This window comes from Mesocricetus auratus, unplaced genomic scaffold (assembly GCF_017639785.1).
Source record: "Mesocricetus auratus isolate SY011 unplaced genomic scaffold, BCM_Maur_2.0 Super-Scaffold_100691, whole genome shotgun sequence".
Classification (NCBI taxonomy): domain Eukaryota; kingdom Metazoa; phylum Chordata; class Mammalia; order Rodentia; family Cricetidae; genus Mesocricetus; species Mesocricetus auratus.
Genome location: NW_024429267.1, coordinates 7,947,434 through 7,965,371, shown reverse-complemented (window position 1 = coordinate 7,965,371; position 17,938 = coordinate 7,947,434). Strand labels below are relative to the sequence as shown.

The window sequence follows — 17,938 nt, the reverse complement described above, 5'->3', positions numbered from 1 at the left end:
CATGCAAGGAAGGAACTCCGTGCAATGCAGCTATGCATTCATCAGTGCTGTCGCTGGGCCACACAGCTTCAGGGTGGGAAGAGGCTCACCACACTGGAAAAGACTTTCCTTCACTAGCACTGTGTAAAGCCCCCACAACTTTTCACCTACCTCCTGATTACCATGGGATCGGAAGAGAGAAGGGGAAAGACAAAACGAAGAAGACAATGTGACTTCAGTATTTAACACAGAGATGTCACACATGTAAACAACATACCAATGTTTTATTTCTCTCAGAACTGTATCTCAGTGCATTTTTAAAAACATAATACACCTAATTACATCCAACCAGTGGATCATTTTTGGCCCAGGAAATTGAATCAAATAAAAATGACAAAGATACTTGAAGGTGACCAACTGAGACAGTGAGTTTATAGATTTAATTGTTCTTAGATCAGTATTCTACACACTTGTATCTGGAATAAACCAACAACGCAAAATAAAGCCATAAATATTTACTATGCCGTCAATAGCTATGACAAACATGGAAAATGTAATCAGATGTTTAAATTCCTGATTAAGTCAGTTTTAAAGACATAGGATGCTATTGTACCTACTAGAAGGCTTATCACCACAATCTAGTTCTAGAAAGTTGAACTAGGCTTAAAGCTAACAGTTTTATATGTGATGATTTTCTTAACAGGAATAAAGGTAGTAAGCCAGGCACAGTGACACATGCCTTTAGAGCCAGCACTTGGGAGGCAGAGGTGGGCAGATCTCAGTGAGTTAAATGCCAGCCTGGTCTACATTGTGAGACCCTATCAAAAGAAAGAAAGGAACAGGGGTGGGGGTAAGGAATTGAATTGAAAATCCAACAACTACTAAAATTTAGACATTGATTAACAGGAAGCAGCAGTGGGGAGGATCACACATCAACAAAGGCAGAGCAAGCCCAGAGCATCCACACCTTCATCTCAACACTGACTATGTGCTGCAACCAACTGCCATGCTCAACACCCTGAACAAAGCTAAAGTGTCATCCAGGGACTCTAAGTCCCTCGGAGTCAACAGACAGCCTGCATCGAACCCGCATTAGAGGTGAGGAAGGACAGAAGCTTGTGCTGACTGACACCCAGGGACACCCACTTTCAACTCTATATACTTTATAAAAACTTACATACTAAGGCAAGGAGAGACTTTACATACTTACTAGCAAATACTTAAAAGATATTTACAGGTATGCATTAGAATTATATGTTAACTTATGGCGCCCTTAGCAGTCTTTTAAATACCAAAATAAATCTTTGGAAATACAAAAAAAATACTGCTTTACATATTTCTGAATGCTGAGAAACTTATAATGCATTGTTTTCATTTTCCAGAGAAATGGAATTGTGCCAGTGAGCACATCCTGAAAGAGCACCCACCCATTCTGACATGCAGTGATGGCCTCATTGCAGACAACGCAGCACAAAGCCCAAAGCTTCCTGACTGCCCGCAGCTTCCCGACTGCCCGCAGCTTCAAGATTGCCCATAGTCTGTGAGTAGAGGGAAAAAACTCATCCTATTAAGATAAAAATAACGTTTTCATGAAAAGAAAATAGAAAGCATGCCATCGCTCCCTTTGGTGGCATTTCTTCGGTCAATTACCTGGTTTACCAAAAGTGTTCTCTCAGGTCCATTATTGCACAAATTACCTTTAAACAAATGTCAGACGGTCCACTATTTTACTGGATAAAGCCTTTGAAAGAACACTACTCATTTTAAAATCTCCTTTCCTCAGTGAAGACTAATTAAAAACAAGCCCACTACCCTTTGTTTCTCAATTTTAATATTAATGAACATGTCCCTCTGAGTCTGAAGTGGTATTTCTTTGAGGTCTGACCTACATGCTATAGCAGCAGAGTCCTAATATATGCAGAGCTGCAAAACCCAGAGCCCAAACTAAGAGTCTAAAAGGAAAACACAGTGCTGGATTTCCCAGAAAAACAAAACAAGGAATTGCTGGACATTTTCTCTTTCAAAGGACTTTTAAAGTGACTGTCTCTCGCTCTCAGAAGCCTTGTAAAATCTGTGGTCAAGATGAAACTTGGGGCCTGTGGAGCCTGAGTGAAGGCTGCTTCATCAGCTTCTGCTGGTGCCGTGATGACTGTGCACTCTCAATGGCATCAAATGCTCTCTGGAAGGCAAAGTGGGGTTATGAGCTACTAAGATAACCTCTGACTCACCCAGGGACAGGGGAAGACAGGGACACCAGCGTCTCCACACAGGAGACCGGGCTGCCACCCTCAGATGCAATGTGAACAATGGCTCTTCCAGGCTTCCACCCACCCACACAATGTGAACCACAACCCTTCCACTTTGGTGAGTTCCTAGTCTGTCATTCCCAGGAGCATCAGTGCAAAGTTACCACTTGTAGACAGTGTGTAAGAAATAATGGCTACTAGCTATGACAGGCTTGTAAAGGTCTTTCAGTTAAAAACCTCAAGGGGGTTGTTAAAAATGAACAGTTTACCTTTGCAGTGATGGGATCCTTCAGGTAAATTTTCCGAAGAAAGCCTGGATTGGCACTGTCTTTTTTATGGAACAGACCCTGTTCCTGGTTAAAAAAATTACAGAAAAGAAATTATTCTCTAGAAGAAAAAAAATAACATTCTTAAATTGGATGCTTAAATGTCAACTTATTTTAAAAGTGCTACGCTATGGAATGCATGCAATGAAGAACCACATGAAATAAATCACCTTGCCACAAAGGAGAGCGACTGCACACTACAGTCAGAATCTATAGACCTATCTGTGTAAAGCAAGGGTGTCTGCAGACAACAATAAATAGCCTACAGGATCACAGGGTGACAATGCATGAGAGCTGACAGACCAGTAGGAGACCAAAAGTCCCTCCGCTAATAGATGAAATTCTTATACAATGTAAAATACACCAAGTCAATTCTCACCACTGATATGAAGGCAAAGGATTGTGGTGGCTTCAACAAAAATGGCTCCCATAAGCTTTCACAATGCAAGCCTCAGCCATTCCTGCCACCAAGCCTTTGCTCCAGAATCATGAGCTCTCCCCTTTGAAACCACAAGTCCCAAACTAAAGTGTTTCTTTTAAAAGTTGCCTTCTCATGGTGCTTCATCCCAGCAATGGAAGAGTAACTGAGAGACGGCTAGTAACCAGGGAACTATAAAATACGCATGGGACAGTCTTCCCCAACTCCAAAACTATGTTTCCTACCAGGCACTCTGTACCATGTAAGGCTCTGCGCCAGAACACAAATGGGCAAGCTGACTGGGTAGTCTTTTGTTTGCAAATGTTTACAACGAGAAAAGTAAAGGACATTCGCTCCAAACCCGATTAAAATCTATTAAATTCTGTGAGAATTTTGGTAAAGGGGATAATATCGTTGTTATTTAGGAAAAACAAAGGTACTATAAAAGTTACCATATTTAGAGTGCCAATTGTGTACATTTTTTAAGAGACATGAAAATACATCTAGAATTGAGTATGTGTGTGTGTGTGTGTGTGTGTGTGTGTGTGTGTGTGTGTGTGTGTGTGTGTGTGTGTCCCCACAGTGGGTAAGCCCAGGACCCAAAGATGAAGCATCACTTCTGCTAATGCTTTACTGTGTAAAGCTCATCTTTAGAAAAGGATGGGAGCCAAGATATAGAACACACAGCACATAAGTCATTCCACATTCTATGTGCTCCAGATTATAATTATAAACAGAGCTATTTAGACCTAATCTATTTTTAACTGTTTGTGTGTGTGTGTGTGTGATCTGTGGCAGGTATTGTGCATGATACAGTATGAGTGCAGATGTCAAAGCTATTCTGCAGGATCATTTCTCTCCAGAGTTCTGGGATCAAATTTAGGCCACCAAGCTTGCACAGCAATTGTTTCAACGTGTTGAGCATCCCATGGGCCTTAGACCTAATATTTATTTTCACTGAAGCACTTAGTCTCCCAAAAGCTTAGCAAAGAGAGTGTTTCTAGAAGTAGCTAAGATCCCAGCAAAATGGATACACATACATATAAGGAAAGAAAAATTCCTATTCACTAATATAAATGGAGTTCTTAATTGGTCTAGATAATAAAAAGTCGGAGTCAAATATAGAGGGAAATGCTGAGAGAGAAGGAGCAAGCCAAGGCACATCTTACTTCCTTAGCATATCAGCAGACAAGAGAGCAATTTCCTGTTTCTCCCTGCTTCTGTCCTGTTTCTACCTAGCTACCTCACTTCCTGTCTGTCTGTACAGGCCTCCATACTTCTACGGTTAGCTAGTGGCAAGCTCCATTCTCTGACACTCAGACAGTCTTTATTTGTACTAGCAAGATATCACCTTATACTAATGCTTAATTTTACCAAAAGGCAGAAGTACCTGCCAACACCCTAGTTCTGGCAGATAAACTGATATTTCACTCTATGTCAGAGTATACAGTTACACAAATCCAATTAGGTTAGTTTCCAGCGTACATGTACTAACACAGACAGTGGTGGCACTGCTCCTCCAGACAGTCAGCCTCCGTAACTATGAGCAGGCGGCCAGAGAGCACCGAGCGAGGCCTGGCTCTGAAGGCTCCATTCATGCTTTCTTACCTTAACTGAAATCATCAGCAGATTTTCACTGACTCCCGGAGGACACACAAATTCTTCAAACAGACACTGCCAGTCCACAGACATATGGCCTAGGATCTCAACTTCCTTTATAAACAGCACCCGCCTATTTTGGAAAAGAAAACAAATACAACCACGTATCAGCTCCATCCTTTCTTCTGCGTGTGTTTAGCAAACAACAAAACTGACCATATAAGAGTGCTAGTGGTCAGCCTGAAGTGGGGAGGGAAATCCTTAGCAACCTCTAAGCCCCAGGACTTGAGGATGGGGGCAGAAAGAATGCGGGAGCTGGAGGATGGGAGGATGCTGTGAAGTGCTGTCTTCATGGGCTTGACATGCTACCGCACTCAGGAACTCAAAGCCACTGTGGTCCATTACAAGATATGCACAAGTTCAAGCCAGCCCAAATCCCAGCACAGATGGGGCTGAGGAGCTCCTGGTAGTGGGTAGTCCTTGGGGAGGGAGAATCATTCTTTTTAAAGTATGGCCGCTGGTAGGTTTCCTGTGCTCCGGTGGATAGCCCATACTCATGTACATACTAGCAGCAAAAATGAGACTTAGTGGGTCATTAAAAAAGAAACAAAGGAGGGTAGGGGACATGAAGTTAAGAACAGAGCATGCTGGGAGAGGATACGAGGGCAGTTGGAAGGGAGAAATGGATAAGGTCATATTTCATTGTATATATGCATGAAACTCTTAAGAACAAAAAAACACTTTAAAATTGAGCAAAAATTTACTCACAAAAAAGTATGCTTTTCATTTAAAAAGAGTCTATGTAAATGTCAAATAAATGCAATATAATTCTCTACCTAACATCACGGATTCCGAAACCTCCTCTCTGCCAACTTTGCAGAATTCAGTAGCATTTTTTTTTGTTTTGAACCAGCAAAACAACTGAGCAGGGAATCACATTTGAAACCCAAGAGGCATAGTATGCACCCTCATCTGCGAGGCAATAAAGCAGAAGCCCCTGAAGACGATTTACTTGGAATATTATTCCTAATTGCTCTTTCCTGTCATCACTTACACCTTCCAGCCAAGACAGACCATGCAGAAAATGTCACAAGCCCAAATGTCAGCAAAGACTCACTTTGGACCTACTAATAAATACCAGACTTTAACATTTTAACGCTAATGTGTATCACAGGAGTAATGTTTCATTTTACTCCAGAGTAATAAAAAAAAACACAATCCTTAAAGGACACCCACACTAATTTCTCAGTCAGCAAATTGGAATAAATAACTATACTTGATTTTAAGTCTCCATTAAATACAGTAAAACTAGATGTCGATTTGTAAATTCAAATAGCATCTAGGGAAACATCCCAGAGAAAAGAGTAAAGGTGAGAACTCTGCTTGTGAGGCACCCAATATCTAAAAGGGAAAACAAGTACAGGAGACAATGCCACAGATTCAGTGCACTGGAGATGGGCAGACTGCACTGGAGATGGGCAGGCTGCACTGGAGATGGGCAGACTGCACTGGAGAAGGGCAGACTGCACTGGAGATGGGCAGGCTGTACTGGAGATGGGGCAGGCTGCACTGGAGAAAGGAAGGCTGCACTGGAGATGGGCAGGCTGTACTGGAGATGGGCAGGCTGCACTGGAGATGGGCAGACTGCATTGGAGATGGGCAGGCTGCACTGGAGAAGGGCAGGCTGCACTGGAGATGGGCAGACTGCACTGGAGATGGGCAGGCTGTACTGGAGATGGGCAGGCTGCACTGGAGATGGGCAGACTGCATTGGAGATAGGCAGGCTGCACTGGAGAAGGGCAGGCTGCACTGGAGATGGGCAGACTGCACTGGAGATGGGCAGGCTGTACTGGAGATGGGCAGGCTGCACTGGAGATGGGCAGACTGCATTGGAGATAGGCAGGCTGCACTGGAGAAGGGCAGGCTGCACTGGAGATGGGCAGGCTGCACTGGAGATGGGCAGGCTGCACTGGAGATGGGCAGGCTGCACTGGAGAAAGGAAGGCTGCACTGGAGATGGGCAGACTGTACTGGAGATGGGGCAGGCTGCACTGGAGATGGGCAGACTGTACTGGAGATGGGCAGGCTGTACTGGAGATGGGCAGACTGCACTGGAGAAAGGAAGGCTGCACTGGAGATGGGGGCAGACTGCACTGGAGATGGGGGCAGGATGCACTGGAGATGGGGGCAGGCTGCACTGGAAAAGGGAAGGCTGCACTGGAGAAGGGAAGGCTGCACTGGAGATGGGCAGGCTGCACTGCACAGGGGCCAGGCTGCACTGGCAGCAGGAGGGGTTAGTTCCAGTCGATCACTGAAAAGGAGTTCTTAGAGAGAGACCGTGAGTGTTCAGACAATACAAACACATTGACAGGTTAAGTGTACAAAGAAGGGATGGAGTATGCAGTGCTGAGAATTAATGCTAGGCAAGCACTCTCTCTCAGCTACGCCCCCACACACCTTGCCACTCTTGATTTTGAGACAGGGTCTCACAATGTTGCCCAGCCTGGCCCTGGACTCAATACCCTAATCAGGTCTTAACCTTCCCATCCTCTTGACTCTCTCTCCCAGGCAGCAGGGAAACCAGGCCTGCACCACCAACCCCAGCAGAAGGAAAGGCTAATTGAGGAGTGTTGAGGTCTGCAGCCAGAATATCAAATGCATACCTTAGTGAGAAAATCATCTTAAGGTCTGGTTTTAGAATGGTACTTATTCACTGTCATTTTGAAGTCATGATTTTAACTTATGGGTGACTGGATATGATATGGAGGATTTTTGTTTTAGACATTACTTTTAGAGATAAACATGAGAGAGGGGGCTCAGGGTCTGGAGTGGAAAATTAAGACAGGCAGTTACCTCAAGGCCTGATGAGGAAACAGTGACAGCCTCACTTATGATAGTGGCTGTGAGGTGAGAGAAGAAACAGCCAGACTCTGGGTGCTCAAGAAGGCGGACCTGAGTGAACCCAGTGATCCATGGGAATTACAGCAGGCTCTTGACACCGTTTCTCAGAGGGGGTGGCATGGGAATTTTGGCCTTGTTTGGAGCTGATACCTAAAGCACCCCTGACCCTAGCCAAGCAGGAGCCAGCCCAGCCTTCCCTCATTTGACACACTCAACGCCCACACAGCCCTCTAACCATTCTCTGATGAGCGGCCCCACACCCCTGGCCCTAAGCCCAGTCTAGTATCAGGTTTCAGGGCTTTGTGTCAGGTGCAGCTTCGTGTTCTGTGTGTTCCTAAGCTCTCTCCTCTCCTGAACACTCCAATAACAGTGCATTCTCTCACACCTGAAACCTCCATTCTCTCTCCTGCTCCAAGTATCACCATTCAAATCTTGTCATCTCCTGTGTGGCCCATCTTGGCATGGAGTCTCCAAGATCTCCACACCAGAACTTTTTAAAGGTCTACATTAATTCTCAAGTATGTGTGTATCTGTGGGTATGTACACTTACGTGCAGTTTGCCCATGGAGGTTAGAGGCATCAGCCCAGTGTGGGTGCTCCGAACTGAACATGGACTCCACAAGAGCAGCAAGTGCTCTTAACCACCATCTCTACAGTCCCCGTGTTCACACCTCAACTAATGAACCAATAAGATGGCTGGACAAGCCTTCCTTATATGACCGGTTGGTTAACCTCTTCAGAAAGATGTTTCAAAGTTTGGGTTCTGTTGTTGACCTTCTCTTACTTTTCTTCTCATCCGGGGATATTCAGGTCCAAGAGTGAGGAGCTGGGTTGCAGCTCAGTGTCAGGATACTCACTTAGCAATCATTATACCCTGGGTTTGGTTTCCAAAACTCAGACAGATTGAATACATTATGGGGAGAGGGAGAAGGGTAAAGGAAAGGAAGAGGGAAGAGACTAGGGCAAAGTGGGCCTACTCTAGACACTCTGCTTTAATCCTACAAAATACAGCACTTGGAAAATTACTAATCTGCAGTAGTTATCTGGAGATAAGTTGATTTCTAGAGTAAATCCTGGGACATTAAGTTTGGTATTTTAGCACAAACCCCTTTTCTCTGGAAAAAGTGTTTACCAAAATACTCAGAAGGAACTCAAATGGGCATAAAAAGGAACAACACCATCCTTAAAGGGGATTTGCTAATACCCCAAATAAAACCTCACAAGACAAAATAATATCGCCCCTCTTCAATGTGAAATGTGACACCTTACAATGACATCACCACTGTAGGATAAAGGCTATGTTCACTGTGTCACCAGCAGCTACCACATCCGGGTAAGCCCCAAGCCAAGCTGGGCCTGGCTTCAGCATCTGCAGAATGAGGGGTTCAGAACACATGCTCTCAGGGAACTATCTAGTGCTGTGTTTCTGTGATTACATGAAAATGATCACCTTGCCCCTGAAGCATAGTTTTCCAACTCCCCTGTCACTGCACCTTTGAAAGTCCTCCCATGAATAGAGCCAGGTTGCAGCTGGATGTCAATACCTGTTTGTAATCATAAGGACTGCCCTCTTATACCCAGGAACGGCACAGTGGAATTGGTAGGTCTCGCCTTCCAGCTTCTTGATATGGTTCTGAAAAAGAAACAAGAGTTACGACTTGGGAGCTACATATATTTAAGTAGTATCTGTATAAGAGTTGATGATAATCAATGTTAGGAAAAGGTACATTAGAAACAAAACTACAATACTACATATTGGCATCTGAAGCAAGAGAACAATTTATTTACAATATCCATTACTTTTCACTATTGCCTTAAAGAGAAATGTACTGAATGCTTACCAGGTGAGTGTCTGAGGAAAAACATCTTGTTCTTAGTAACTTAAGAAATTTGAAACTATCAACCAGAAGCAATTGCACATCTTAATTAAGAATATATAAAAATGTGGTAAATATAAAACTGCTACATCAATGTCTCAGCAGTCCTTAAGGGTCCCTCCCTGGTAAGGGTTTGGGGTGGGTCTAATAACCGCTCACCAAAGAACACAAAATTTAGAAGTCACAGTTTTGGAATTCTTTTCAGAGGATGGTTCACATTTTTCTTCCAATTCCCTTGAGAGAAGTTGTGACCCTTCTTAAAGCTAAGGCCCAGGGGCTGGAGAGCTGGCTCAGTGCGTAAGAGCACTTACTGCTCTTTGAGAGGACCGGGGTTCTATGTTCCACACCAACACTTTAGTTCCCAATGGCCTATAACTCTAGTTCCAATGGGTCTGATGCCCTTTTCTGGCCTCCAAAGGCACAAACACACACGATGCATACATACATATATATATATATATATATACACACACACATACATATATATATATACATACATACTCAGGCACGCACGCACGCACACACACACACACACATTAAAAAATAGTAATTTCTCAAATGCTAAAACCCAACCACTTCTTTGGACAGGGTTATATACTATAAAATGGTAACCTCTAAGGTGTTTGCTGTTTTGCTCATGTTTGGTTGTGTAGATTAAGCACAAGTTGAAAAGGGATGTTCTTGTATGAAATTGTATTTATGACTAAATTAGATAATTATGGACACAAAGAATTTCAAAATAGTTTGAAATAGCATTTTAAAATAGTTCACACAGTTTATTTCTAATGCACAAAATAACCCAAGTATAAATCGTATCCAATAAAATATTTATTTTCTTTTTCAAGTATCTTAAAACGATTGACTTAAATTAGTCAATACACATTAAAAATAACAAATAGTTTTATCACAAATGCTAATGAAAGAATATTATTGATATCACCTATGATGAATGATTAAAGATCAAATAATACAAGAGCATAAAATACAGACAGAGACACTGAATGAGTGAGACTGTTATTGTGCATGACTGAGAGCACACTATCAATGACACTAGGACCACAAAGTCAACACACACACAGCAGAGAAAGCATGCTCGGTGTTGTGATTTCAGTGCCCAAGTTCATTTCTAACTTGTGGTGCTGGGGATGGAACCCACATTTTTTAAGTATGTTGGCCCCTAGTCAATTCCTTGACAATTACAAAAAGCCATGAACAATGATTACAAAAGCCACGAATAAGAGAGAGAATTCCTACAGAGCTGAGGTGGCATCTTCAGAATGTATCTCCTCTGAGATGGACACTTGATTCACAGGTCGCCCCTGTGAATTAGCTCCAATATTTTGCCATCAGTACCTCAGTTTCTTCAGAGACAATGGGAGAACAGACTAGCACACTATAATGATTAAGTGCCTTTAGCTGGAGCTCGGAATGCAGGTGTAGGCCAGAGATGGTGGAGGGAGAACAGAGACCTACGTCTTTCCTCTCTGTCCATTGTTTATCAAGCTGTGCTTCAACCACCAAGAACCCTAGTGGGAAATGTATTAACTGAGAACTACCTTTTCAGTTCTAGTAACAATCCAATAGACTCTGAAAGTCAGAGTAAGATCCCCAGCCACTAAGGGCATCAGGAGACCAGACTGGCCAAAGTAATACTCTGTCTTCCAAACTCAGCACGAGTAATTTAGTAAGACTCTGCTAAAGAATGGTTCCTTTGCCCATTCCTTCTCATCCCTTTCAAATTAATTCTAAGGAAACAGCTTGAAACGGCAAAATGCAAACGCACAGCAGTATTAACGCAGAGTTAATAGTACCAAGTACAGTACAGGAACTACTGTCGGGGACTGAGAACATTAACGCAGAGTTAATAGTACCAAGTACAGTACAGGAACTACTGTCGGGGACTGAGAACAGTCAGATATACAATGTAAGGTTATCTCAGTGGGTGGACAGGCAAAGAGTAAAATCTTAATGAAACATTTCCATACATGGAAAAACACACACATAGAAAAAACAAGGAACACCACTCTACATCTTATATGACCATAAGTGTCATAAGCAAAATAAATAATACATAAAACCTGTCTATCTATCTAAATACACATACATGTACAGCATAAGCAGCATTATCCTAAGCGAATATTGGAGCAGAAGATACCACAAACACACGGCACGTGAGGAAGGCTTTTCACAGTCAAGCAGTAGAGAACACAGAGGGAAGCTTGAGAGGTGAAAGAAAAATGGGGATCCCCAAATAAAGATTCCCCAAATAAATTATTTAAAATAAACTAATATTACAGTGAAATCCAGGAGGATATAATCTAATACTCTAGGACTCTGTGATATTTACGTATTGTTATACTTACTCCCTTATGGAATCAGTGCAGCAGAGTCTAAATAACCAGTAAGTACTTCTTACCCAACTCCCTGACCACAACAAAATGGGTGAGCAAGGGACACAATGGGCTAAACTTCTCAGTTTCCCAGGAATGGACTATCAAACCCTGTAACAACTCACTTTCTGTTTCTTCCAATAGTTGTCACAGTATACTAAAGTTTAAAGGGTTGCCTGATACCGTAATTAAAACTAAAGAGCTATGTGAGATGGTGATATGCTTAGCTAAAATAATGTTTTGTGCTTAGTAATATACATTTACAAAAAGGGAAACACTAAATCACTAAAGAGGAACTCACAGGAACCACTAAAGAGCTAAAACATAAAATAAATAATAAATAATAAATAAAGACCTCAGGTTTTAAAGGGTCACAAAAGTCTGAGCAAAATTGAAATAAAGTCAGGAAAGCTAAAATTTGTGACTCTCACACAAGAACCTACAGCATTTGAAGTGGTGGATTGTGCTTGATTCTCACAGAAGCTACACACACAGGGACATTGTGCCCATCCCCTATTATCCAGGCATGAGAAGATCTTTTCTTTTCCTTTTTGGCTACTATTAATATTTACATGTTTTTCTATACTTGGTCCCATAAACACAGAAGCCTTGTTTTGAAGGGAACGTGGTGGCACCAGGTTCAAACCCGGCCTTGTGCATGCTATACCCCAGCCTAACAATGTAAGTCATTTCTTTTGTCCATCTAGCACTGTCTGGTTGTTGGACATCAATTATTTTCTCTTGAAAAAGTATTTTTTAATGTAAAAGTATTTTAATAATTCGCTTTTATAACTATATATTTAAAAACATATAAATGCATGCCTTTAATTCTAGCACTTGAGAGGCACAGGAGGAGCTCTGTAAGTTCAAGGCCAACCTGGTCTATATAGAGTTTCCAGGTCAGCCAGGGTCACACACTGAGACCCTGCCTTTTAAAAAAATGAATATAGATTCCAACTGAATGCTTGCATTATAACAGTTTCATTATCTCCAAACATATATTAGGGATGGGGCTTATATTTGGATTCAATTGTAGTTGTTAGATAAAACATTGTTAGATCATGAAATTAAACATTTCCATTATTTATTTTAAGAAGAAATTAAATTATAACTTACTTTGAGAATTAACTGGGAGTATAAATGGTAATTTATAATAATTTTTCACATCAATAGAAATCTCTGGGGATTATATTTATGAAGTGCCAACGGCATATGCATGTGTATGTTTGTGTTATGTGTACATGAAGGTATGCACACATGTATACGTGGAGGCTTAAGGTCACTATCAGGTATCTTTCATTACTCTGTCTTTTGTTTCGCTGTGTTTTTGAGCAGGGTCTCATACTAAATCTGGTGCTCACTAAAGTAACTGAGCTGGCTGCAAGCGAGGCCTAGGTTCTGTCTGTTTCCTGAACCCTACTGTCATATTGGAGTTAAAGACATGCACCACCACCACGTCTAACCTTTACATGGGTACTGGACCTGAACTCAGGACTTTATGCTTACTTGTGAAAGATTTTCTCAACTGAGCCATCTTCTCAGCCTCTAAAGAGTGTGTTCTTAAAAAGTAGAGATATCTATATATTCACCTGCCACAGAGGTAATTTTCCTAATTACATGTTCTGCTACTGACTCTATTTACAATAATTAAAATCAGTAATTATGAAGTACGCATAACCAACAATGAGACTCAGTTCTCCAAAAACATTCTGCTAAAGGCTAAGGGTGCAGACCACATAAAAAATTACTTCATTTATTTAGCTATAACTGAGTTAAGAAAGAAAAAATACTGAAGTAACATTCTCCTAAATTCCTATGCCAGATCTCATCTCAGATATAAGGACAAGCTCAGAGAAACTGACATATTACTTATTAATAGTTGTATGACTTGAGTAAATTTGGGTGACATATGGAGTAATTCTATCATCGAGATTCACAAATATAGAGACATTTACTGCATCTGCATGTGAACAACCTAATACACAAAATGATAGGTTTCTAAAATTGTAGCAAAATATATGCTCTGGGTTCAACAGCCTTTGACCCCAACCCCAAACTGGCAAAGTTATTCCCTGCACCATGAAATCTTTTACACTACTTAGGCCTGTGTAGAATTACAAGGAGTCACAATTTTCAAGTGTGGCTGAGTCACTAACTATTATAAAAAGTTCAGATAGAAGTGAGAGTTATAAATAAAATCTCATTAAAATCAACCCTTGGTCTGATTCACACACAGTTAAATAGCAGTAGTTTGATTTGAGTTTTAAGGATGGAATCAGGCAGTACAGGAAACATTTACTCCTGTGTTCCCAGTTCTTGCTGTGCAGGCAGAAAAAGAAAGAAAATAAAGTTAGAAGCGTGCAAAAAGATAAAATGTAATCATATACAAAGAAAACCAAAGACTAGGAATAATTAAGTCATCTATATCATAAAGTACAAAAATATTAATAAGTTTCTGTTGAGGGAAAGTCAGTCATGGGAGAATAGCAACTTAAGTATGTATATATTATTTAAGTATAAAGAAACTATAACCAAGACGAAATGCCAAAATACATTAATTTTTAAATGTTTAGCAAGATTATAATATATATAAGTATATAATTTCTCTTTCTCTCCTCCAGTTCCGTTTATCAGAATACATTTAGATTTTCCCAGCAAGAGGATTTCATTTGGCTGAGAGAGAAAGAAGCAGTGGAATTTAACAATTAGCCACAAAGCAAGAAGCCAAAACTAAGCACAGTAACTGAGAGCTGCCGACAGCTCCTTTCAAGACAGTCTTTTCTGCACAGAAAACGCCTCATGCCTTTTTCCTGTCCTATGCAGAAAATAGTTACCACAGTTACTTCTCCTTAACGTGCCAGGCCAGGCTATCATATGGAACAATAAATTCTACTCTACAAACCACTGAGATTCCTTCAAAGATTCATGATTGGGTAACTGACAGACAACCCACGAAATCTCACTCCTACAGTCTTTCCAGTTCACAACCACGGAGAACAGAATTTACCTCTAGTAAGTCAGAGCCTTCAGATTCTTGCCTGTCATACGGACGGATGATGCCGTCTTCGTGGATCAGGCGAGGTGGACGGAGGCTGGACACCTCCTCAGTTGATTCTGCTACCCTGGATAAGGTAATAGAAAATAAGTGAGAATCTTTCAAAATCAGACAAACTTATGTTAATCAAGCTCACAAATAAGTAAGTAAAAACTATTAGTAATTTGTAAAACTTGTCCAAAGTGAAGAAAAATTATTAAAGCCATGCCTGATGGACTCTAAGCATCTACTCTTTCCTTAAAGAAAAAAAAAAAACACGAAGTTCTGAAAGGTCGTGGACACTCCGTAGCCTTGCCTTCAGCGCCTGGCATAGGGCAGTACACTTAAAGTACTGAATAAGTGAAAACCGCACATGGGACTTACTTTCAGTATTCCTTTCTATGGTACTTGGCCTTATAAAGCCACTATGGCTTCCAATTAGAGTCAAGAGCCTTAAGAACAGGCTAAATACCCAGCCCGGTCATATATCCCAGAAGTAATAGGCACACGCAGCATACCCCTCCCTACTGTGTGGAGACAGTTACCTCTGAATGCCTTGGAAGGTGCTGCTAGCCATATCTATGATTCCGCCAGTTGGACGAGCCACTACACCCACAAGCCCTTTTCCAATTCCTTTAAAGAAACCAGCAGCGCCCTCCTTCTTGGCACCTTTAGGAAAACAAAGACAATGAATGCACAATGATATTTTACGGCAAGTAAGTTCAAACTCAACAAAAAAACAAGCCAACTCAGAAGTCAGGTGTATTTGGGTATCTGGGGAAGTTACATTCACCTTAAATGATAATGTGGTTGTTCTTGAAGCATACTAAGCACAGATTTCTGGGCCAAAGCCAGACCTGCTGTAGCAGATGCTTATGCTAAGGGTGAGCAGCAATCCCCAGAAGACTCTGAGATTTGAGAGGCATTGGTCCAGCTCAGTCACAGCCATGCCTGAGAGGTCTGAGACTTACCAGAAAGTGCTCATTCCATCACAACCATTAGAACATCCAAGCAATATATCAAAAACAACTCATAATTACTGAAAATTCTGTTCACGCACTATAAAATGTTCCACTATACAAATTAAATGTTTTTGGTGTACTAAGAACTGTATAACATTGTTACAAGGAATTTTAGAAAATCTTTGTCATCTCAGAAAAGACACTGTGCCTACAGTTCAACACTTTCCACTTTCCCCAACTCCTCATCTGAAAATATCTATTCAGTTGACCTCCCTTCCTCCCTGCTCTCCCTTCAGATGTAGGCCATCACCCAAAATATGCTCTATGGAGTTGCTCTTCTGGACACTGCATCCAAGCAGCATTCACTGAACTGTCTATCATGACTGGGCTATTTTTTTACTTAGCATCATGTCTTCTAAATTCATCTACACTGTGGCATGCATTACTTCTCAGTTTCTATTTATGGCTGAACAATATTCCACTGAGCAGATATGCCATATTTTATTTATTCGTGCATTGGTGACAGACAGTCTTTCCACATCTTTGCTACAATGAATAATGCAGCTTTGAACATTCACATGTAATTTTATCTGAATGTCTGTTTTCAACACTTCAGGGTACCTTGCTTATCTGTGGTCCCGCCATGTTTAACTGCAGATGGGCAGACAGAATGCTCTCCTCTAAGTGGCTGCACTACTGTGTGCTCCTAACCACAGTCCATCAAGACTCCCGTTTCCCCACACTCTCACTAACTTGACTTTAGGGATCTGAATGATGTTATATGAGATCTCGTTTACATCCACACTTCCCTGATGACTAATGAAATGTGCCATTTGCATATCTTCCTTGAGGAAAAGTCTATTCCGATACTTTGCCCAGTTTAAATTAGGTTATCTTCTTATTGTTAGCTTGTACAAGTTCTTTGTAGGGTCAATATATAACTCTCTGATGAAACATAGTTTACAAAACTTTTATCCCATTTTGTGGATTTTTTTCTATGATAATATTCTTTCAAGGCATTTTTTTAATTTTGGCAAGCTGTCCTTTTTATGTCCTCATGGACATAAAATTTCAACATATAAAAGTTTAAGTTTTGGTGAGTCCAACTTATCTGCCTTTCTTTTGTGACCCATGTCTTAAGTGGCCTGTGTAGAAGGGCTCTGCCAAGACACAGCACTAGCTGCTGCGTCTGCTTCTAAGATCTGAGCTTTGCTCTCCCGCTCAGCATTCCATCCATTCTGGGTTTCCTTTGACAGACAATGTATACCAGGGCTGGGTTACTGTTCTCGCATGCAGATGTACCATCAGCTGAAGCAATTGCTAGATTCACCTCAGCACCCTCTCAGGGACCTAGCTGCAGTACTCGCCAAAGCTCACTGACCTCCGTGTATGCCTTCATGCCAGTTTCACACTATGTAAGCTGACGGCAGCTTTACACTGCAATAAATTTTAAAACTGGGACATGCCAATCCTCCAACATTACCTTTTTAATGTTTAAGGAGATTTGAGTTATTTTAGTCTTCTGAAATACATTTAAACTTCATTTAGCTAATCAATTTCTGAAAAGAGAGGAATTTTGATAGAGAATGCACTGAAAAGCAGGTGTTTCTATCACAGGATGAATTTATATATATATATATACATACATATATATATATATGTATATATATATATATATATATATATATATATAATTCTCCCACATCAGTTGCTACTGAGGGCCTCAGAATCTAGTTTTCTGTTGGCCTTGATGAGAACACCATACAAAATCTGAGTCAGTCCGCCACTTAACCTCTCTGCTTCCTGAAGATAATAATACATTAACAATCAGAACTATAATACAAAATTTAGTTGGTAATCCTCTCAAACACCAAGAAGCAACAGCATCTGGCACGCACACACCCTTTATCTCTCTACAGTAGGGCAGTGTTCTCTACCTACCTTCCACAGGCTTTGTGATTATCCCAGTCACCCCGCCAACAACTCCCTGCAAAAGAAATCCATCATCAGGTCTCCAACAAATCAAAGGTGCTGAACACTAAACAACCACTAGAGGTCTCCATAGGCATACTACATTTTTTTTCTGTAGTGAACGACACATACATTGATTTTACAAATATTAAATCATAGGAAATTCACAGTAGAAAGATCCATAAAGCAGGAAGCACTGGTTTAACAGTTTCTGTGCATCTGAGAGAGACTCCTGA

The 17,938-nt window shown here is 41.2% G+C and overlaps 1 protein-coding gene across 3 annotated transcripts in view; it reads right to left on the bottom strand.

The window, feature by feature from the left end:
- Positions 1-244: 244 nt before the first annotated feature.
- The window catches only part of Vps13c (vacuolar protein sorting 13 homolog C), a 146,174-nt gene continuing 128,480 nt past the window's right edge, over positions 245-17,938 (bottom strand). For 2 of the 3 annotated variants that reach the window (XM_005075600.3, XM_013117405.2), the window contains 7 exons: positions 17,673-17,718; positions 15,315-15,438; positions 14,743-14,857; positions 9,013-9,101; positions 4,578-4,701; positions 2,495-2,578; positions 245-2,158 (listed from right to left, as the gene is read on the bottom strand). In XM_005075600.3, the coding sequence (XP_005075657.1) occupies positions 2,057-2,158; positions 2,495-2,578; positions 4,578-4,701; positions 9,013-9,101; positions 14,743-14,857; positions 15,315-15,438; positions 17,673-17,718 (684 nt within the window). In that variant the 3' untranslated portion in view covers positions 245-2,056. Of the gene's footprint in view, positions 2,159-2,494; positions 2,579-4,577; positions 4,702-9,012; positions 9,102-10,095; positions 14,055-14,742; positions 14,858-15,314; positions 15,439-17,672; positions 17,719-17,938 lie in introns of those variants that run through there. The other variant, XM_013117407.3, reaches the window with a different exon arrangement.